At 63.4% G+C, this 6,186-nt stretch overlaps 3 protein-coding genes across 3 annotated transcripts; 2 read left to right on the forward strand and 1 right to left on the reverse strand.

Moving 5' to 3' along the window:
- Positions 1-246: 246 nt before the first annotated feature.
- DQ04_09791000 (putative helicase) lies at positions 247-3,522 on the forward strand (the record flags this gene model as incomplete). Its single annotated transcript, XM_009316052.1, has 1 exon — positions 247-3,522. One exon carries the CDS (start codon positions 247-249, stop codon positions 3,520-3,522), a length of 3,276 nt encoding a protein of 1,091 aa, XP_009314327.1.
- Positions 3,523-3,741: 219 nt separating this feature from the next.
- Positions 3,742-5,160, forward strand: DQ04_09791010 (hypothetical protein; the record flags this gene model as incomplete). Its single annotated transcript, XM_009316053.1, has 1 exon — positions 3,742-5,160. The coding sequence occupies one exon, from the start codon at positions 3,742-3,744 to the stop codon at positions 5,158-5,160; it is 1,419 nt and encodes a 472-aa protein (XP_009314328.1).
- A 346-nt stretch (positions 5,161-5,506) lies between these two features.
- DQ04_09791020 (hypothetical protein) lies at positions 5,507-5,995 on the reverse strand (the record flags this gene model as incomplete). The annotated part of the gene is made up of 1 exon (XM_009316054.1): positions 5,507-5,995. One exon carries the CDS (start codon positions 5,993-5,995, stop codon positions 5,507-5,509), a length of 489 nt encoding a protein of 162 aa, XP_009314329.1.
- Between the last annotated feature and the right edge of the window lie 191 nt (positions 5,996-6,186).

Consider the following 6,186-nt stretch of genomic DNA (forward strand, 5'->3'; position numbering starts at 1 on the left):
CCGCCGCCACGCGCCCTCGCGCACGGCGTGCAGCAGCTGGAGGAGTTGGGCATCCTTCAGCCGGCAGAAGTGAATGCGGCGGAGGCCGGCGGCGAGGCGGGAGTGCTGCGCCGCTACGAGACGGCACGGCTCACCGCGAAGGGAGAGCTTGTGGCGTATCTGCCCCTCCCGCACGAGCAGGCGCTGCTGCTGTACTACGCGCTGCAGTTCGCCTGCGTGGAGGAAGCCATTCTCATTGCGTGTGCCATGACGGTGCCGGCGCTGCTCATGCTGCCACGCATGACGGCGCGTAGCGACGATGACACCAACGTCGACACGCCCGCGATGCAGTACCTGCATTCTCTGAGGTCGCAGCGCAACTTGGCATCAGCGGCAACAGTAACCACAACAGTTAATCCCGGTGGTGGGGCGGAAAGTGGCGGCCACCACCTCAGTGAGCCGCTCATGCTGCGGTCGCTGCTGTGCGAGTGGTACGCTTGCACCAGCAACGCCGATGTCGTGGCGTTCCAGAACAAGTACCGCGTGAACCGCAGCGCCCTCCGCCTCGTCGACAGCGCTGTGGCGCAGTGCGCTGAACGTCTCTCTCGTCTTATTGCCCCAGACAGTCCAAACAGCAGGAGCAGCAGTGGGATACAAGACGGCGCAGAGGAGCTTTGCGGCGAACACGACGTGGCGGTGCGGCGGCCGAGCACGCAGGCGGTGGCGCAGCTTATCGATGCCACACTGCCGCAGACGTACCGCACCGTGTTGACTAACTCCCTGCTGCGCCTGCGCCGCTGCGCGCTGGAGCACGCTGGCCACCGCCTCTCGCAGAGGTTCGGCTCCATGACGCATTGGTACCCGCAGGACGAGCAACTCATGCGGCAGCTGCAGCCACAGGTCGGCAGAAGAAGGGGCGGCAGCAGCAAAAGCAGGCCAAAGTTGGCGCTCGGTGCGACGCAGCAGCGCCTCTGCGCTGCGTTTGTGGCCGCCTTCGCAAGGCACACGATGCGCGGCGAGGATGGCTCGCACCGCGTACACCACCGGCGACTCGTGCGCAACTTGGGCACGCTGCAGGAGGACGCGGATCGCACCTGCTCCTTTGGCATCGATATCCACGCGCAAAACCAGCAGCAGCAGCAGCAGCGGCAGGCTGCCGTTGGGGTGTCGCCGCACGATAGGTTGACGCCGGACGCACTGCGTTGTGTGTTGTCACCGTATTTGGCAGGGACGCAACTTTGCCAGCTAGAGCTCTTTGCTAATGGGCGCTCAGCGGTTGCGCGTTTTGGCGAGGACGCGGAAAATGGAGACAAGAAGGACGCAGAACTAGTGGACGAAGAAGGACGGAGTGTGGAGGTGCAGCGGCAGCAGGCACTTCTTGCGCCTTGCGTGCTGCCATTCGAGCCAGCCGCCGGGCCGGCGCAGTGTAGCGTTGTGTTGGCTCACATCGGCATCAGTCTTCTGGTGTCTATCCAGAGTGCTCTAACTCGTCTCACGCTGCTGCTGCCGCCGTCCTCTACACCGAGCAGCAGCAGCGGAAGGATAAACTCAGGCGATACGGCAGGCGTCAGCGTGACGAGGCCGGGGCAAAACACCGTCACCACCATCACCAGCTCGAACCGCGGTCTCCGCTTTACTTCACTGGACGAGGAGGGTCGGGACGCGCCGAACGTACGGGTCGCGTGGCACGACAGCTACGGCCAGGAATGTTTCCTGCTGCTGAGCGAGGTGCGGCACCTGGGGTACGAGAAGCTCTTCCCAACACCCTCGCCGACAACTGCGTCAGCTGCACACATCGCACCGGGCGCGGCGGCTGCAGGCAAGGAAAATGATGCTGCTGCTGCTGTGGTCGGTGCGGGCGTGGCAGGAGAAGCAGACATTTCTACCGGGGCCGCGAGTGGGAGTATGGACGAGCCCGTGTTGATGAGTGTGCAGCGTGTCTTCTTCACCCGTGCGGTGTGCTGGAAGGTGACGCTTCCGACTGCGCGGGTGGAGCCGTGGAGTGGGTCTTCTGTTGCCGCCTCGGATGACATGTGCCACTACTGCTGGGTGTGTCACAGCACGTGGCTGAAGGAGAGCGCATTCCGCTCACACTGCCGGTCGCTCGCGCACCTCAGTCGCCTCGCCCTTGTGGTGCGGCTTGGCATGCGCCGCGAGTGGGTGGCGGCGTTCAGTAGTGGCACAATGTCGGACCTGCTGCTCCGTTGCAGCAACAGCAACAGCGGTAATGGTAAGGGGATGGAAGTGGAGCTTCGGCACTGTACTGTGTCGTCCACATCTTTCCTCAACGCTCTGCAGTGGTGCCCGCGTGGCGATGAGGCGTCTGCCACGATGCCCATTGCCATTGCGGGCTCACTCGTGGCGAACGCAAGCGCAGCATTGGCGGAAGGAGGACTGCCGTCGTCTGGCAGCGGGCTTGCCCTGCAGGCGCTACATGTGTGGGTTCTCGACACTGACCAAGGAGCAACGGCAGGTGGAGCGCAGGCCGATTCGCTCACGAGCACGCACCTGCCGCTGTCACTGTTCGTGCTTGCTGGATACCTAGCGGCTGCCTCCTCCAGCTTCACCGCTGCGCTTCTGATGAACAGGGACCACTCGCGTGCACATGCGGTGATGCTGTACGACTGGGGTGTGTGGCGCTTCCCTATCCCACTCACACGTACGCAGCTGCGGAGTGTGTTCGAGGTGTTTGCGGGACGATCCTGGCGTGGTGTACCTGCAGATGACAGCGGTGGTGCTGCTCCTGATGTGGAGGATCATGATGCTGAGGGTGAGTCGTGCGGTGGTCAGGACGCGGAGGCGGACAGTTTGCATTGGTGCGTCGTCTCGGACAAGTGCCCACAGTGCACATACTGTGGGTGCGGTGGGAATGCCGTTGAGAAGACACTGCAGGACAAGCAGCAGCGCGACCTGCGCAGCGACGCCCCCTCAGCTGACGAGGTGGTGGAGAGCACACTCCTGCTCGTGCTGTACGAGTACAAGAACTCGCAGCGGAGCGTCGTTAGCTTCGCGGACTACACGCAACGGGTGGTAGCGAAGCTAAACGCCTGGTCTTTGTTGCAGCAGCAACAGCATGAGCATCAAAGGATGGACGCCACTGCTCGCGGCCACAAGCACGCCCCGTCAAGGCGAGCGGCTGCATCAGCGGCGGTGGAGTGGCGCGGGGGAGCGGAGCTGCTCGCGCGACTTGTGGCGCGCCGCCAGAATCAACCGCTCGAGTCGCTGCTGCGCGACCTTGGGTGTCAGTTCCTCACGCCGCCCACCGCACTCACGGCAGCTGCTGCTGCTGCACCGGCGGTGTCATTCAGTGCAAGTGCGCTGGCAGCGGAAGGCACCACGAACGAGAAGTTGTTTCTCCTCCCAAGGGTGCTTCCGAGTTATTTGCCGTCGCCGGACTTTGCCGCTCTGCTGCGTCGTCACCGGCAGTCGGTGCGGGACTCGCCTGCTGTTCGCAAGGGTGCTGCGTTGATGGCAAGGGAGAAGCAAGGCACGGCGGTAGCAGCAGCAGCAGCAGCAGGCGTGCCGCAGCAGCCATCATTCTAAGGCTGCGTGGTGTGTGAGTTCCGCCTTCTGTATGTTAACGCAGAATGCCGTTGTATTATGCACCGACTCTTTTATGTGAGCGCATGCTGCGCGTGTCACTAGTTGTGCTATTCTCTGCTGCTGTCCATTCTTGTTCTCGTGCTGGCATCACTCAGGCATTTGCAGGGAAGAAAAGAGATAAGCAGAAGAGAGACTGAGAGGGAAGTGGCCCATATCGTGATGCGGGTCGTTGTGCCATTGATGGTGCGTCGGAGCCGGGTGTCAGCGGCCGTCGTGCGCCGCTGCTCGTGTTGTGCATTGTGCAGCTCCAGCGTATCTTCATCACTGCAGCAGCAGCAGTCGTTCCGTCGCACAAGGCGTACAAACTACGCGGATCGTGAGCGCGTACTTTCCTCGGGTGTGCTCAACGCCACAAGTACTGCGTCAGCCGGGGCGGGTCCCAGTGCGACCACTACAACTGTTGAGGCTGCTCCTGCTGTTCACACGGAGCGCCCAGCGCCCTCGCGACTCGACGAGGCGGCGCTGCGCAAGTCTGCACTTGTCCTCAATGCGCTGGCGACGCCGGTGATGGGCCGGCTGGTGTATGGCTGCCTCAGCGCTATGGCATACGTGCGCTACGGCGTTGGGCGCGTGTCGTTCTACACGCGGCACAGCAATGCGCCCCCACTGCCTGCTGCCGCCACCGTGACAGACGGCCGAGAGACGTCCACGGCGCTGCGGCAGCTCATTGAGATGGGCGCCTACGGTCAAGCAGCGGCGGCAACAGCGGCGGCAGAGCGAGGCGGCACGACCAGCAGCGGGAGCAACAGTGCCGGGGAAACGCCGCTCTTCCGCGGCCTGCTGCACGGTGTGACGCTGGACTGCGTGCGCGTTGGGCTGAGCAAGATTCACAGCCGTGGCCTCGTGGCGTCGCGCGACATTCCGCGAGGCACGCGCATCATCACGGAGCCGCAGCGCAGCTTCATGGACGCGGCGAACTTTGTCCCGCTGCTCGCTGACACCCACACGCGCCTCCCCGACACGTGGCACTACACGCAGCCCTCCGGCGTGCTGCTGGAGCTCGTCACGCAGCCGCAGCCACATCATCTCATGAACCACAGCTGTGACCCCAACGTGTGCGCCGGACTCTCGCGCGACTTCTGGCCCGCCGCCGCTGCTGCTGCTGCTGCTGGCAGCCGCGAACTGCTCGACCGCATCGAGCACTTCCCGCACTTCGACGACCCCAACAGTTTCTTCACCACCCGCGACGTGCAGGCGGGGGAGGAGCTGACGCTCAGCTACGCTCACCGTGTGGCACCGCTCTTCCACGGCGAGGACCCGCTGCAGAAGTTCTTCGTGGTGTGCCGCTGCGGCTCCGGCGTGTGCCGCCACTTCGTCTACCGCCCGCCCGAGGCTGTCGCGCGCCACCTCGCCACACGCCCGAAGTGTAGCGACGCCATAGAGGAGCTGGCGCAGCTGCTGCGGCTGGGCTTTGACGACGAGACGGTGATGCTGTCGCTGCTGTCGTCGCGGGCGCCGCTGCTCGCGTACATGCGCGCTCACCTTGCCGCGTCCCGTCGCACCACAACGAAGGGCGAGCTGCTGATGTGCTACAGGCACGTGTTCAAGCTGCTCAACGAGGCGGCGCCGAGAGCGTGACGTTTTGGTCCGTCTCTGGCGCTGGAAAGGGTGAAATCACACACAGTGGTGTGCAAAGGTGGCGTGGAGAGAAACAGAAGCCTCCTTGTTGTATATATATATATTTATTTATTTATTTATTTATATATGTCTGTGTCTATGCTGTGTGTATGTTGCACGCGCAGCCCATCTCTTTGTTTCTCGATCTTGATCCTTTCCTCATGGCAATACGGATGCTGTTGATATGCGGCAGCCGAAGCAGCCACCAGTATAGATAGAGAAGAGTGACTGCGGGATGAGCAGCGGCGACGGTGGCGGCTCCTCTGCTGACGTCTCCATATTGGTGATGGAAACGAAGTCACAAGATTCATCGCTGGATAGAATCGTTAGGCGGAAACAGCAGCCGCTGCCTCTTCCTCCGCGTGCGGGAAGCAGCAGCCATAGCAATGTGGGTGATGGCATTGGGGCTGTGGCAAGCGGCAGCGAAAATAGCGCCGTGGTAGAGGTTGCAAGAGACGATGGGCACACGCGTGTTGCTGTTGCGCAGTGGGGTGGCAGCGAGGCAGACCACACAGACGGCGCCGACAACGGCGACGGCGACGGCGATGATGACATGGCAGAACGCATCCTCCAGACGCTCCAGTGCAAGGACGAGCTGCTGGCGGAGCAGGCCCGCTGTGTGGAGCGGCGTGAGGCGGAGGCGGCGCAGCTGCGGCACGAGGTGGCAGAGCTGCAGGAAGAGCGGCGCCTGCTCACGCAGCAGCTGCGAAGTTTCCTCGCCGGCAACACCCCCATTGCAGCCCCAGCAGCGAGCGAAGGGGCAGGAGGAATAGAGACAGCCGAGGCGGCACACCATCACCAGCAGGGGCGTGGCGGGCCACTGGCGGAGCAGGCGCTGCTGCTGCAGTGCGTCGACTCGCAGCTGCAGGACGAGCGGGTGGAGCGGCGGCAAGACGCCGGCAACTTCTGTGCCCACATCGCCCAGCTCACTGCGCAGCTTACTCAGGCGCGGCGCGATGCAAAGGCGCGGGAGGCCAAACACGCGCG

Source organism: Trypanosoma grayi, assembly GCF_000691245.1.
Source record: "Trypanosoma grayi strain ANR4 Tgr_979_V1, whole genome shotgun sequence".
Lineage (NCBI taxonomy): Eukaryota > Euglenozoa > Kinetoplastea > Trypanosomatida > Trypanosomatidae > Trypanosoma > Trypanosoma grayi.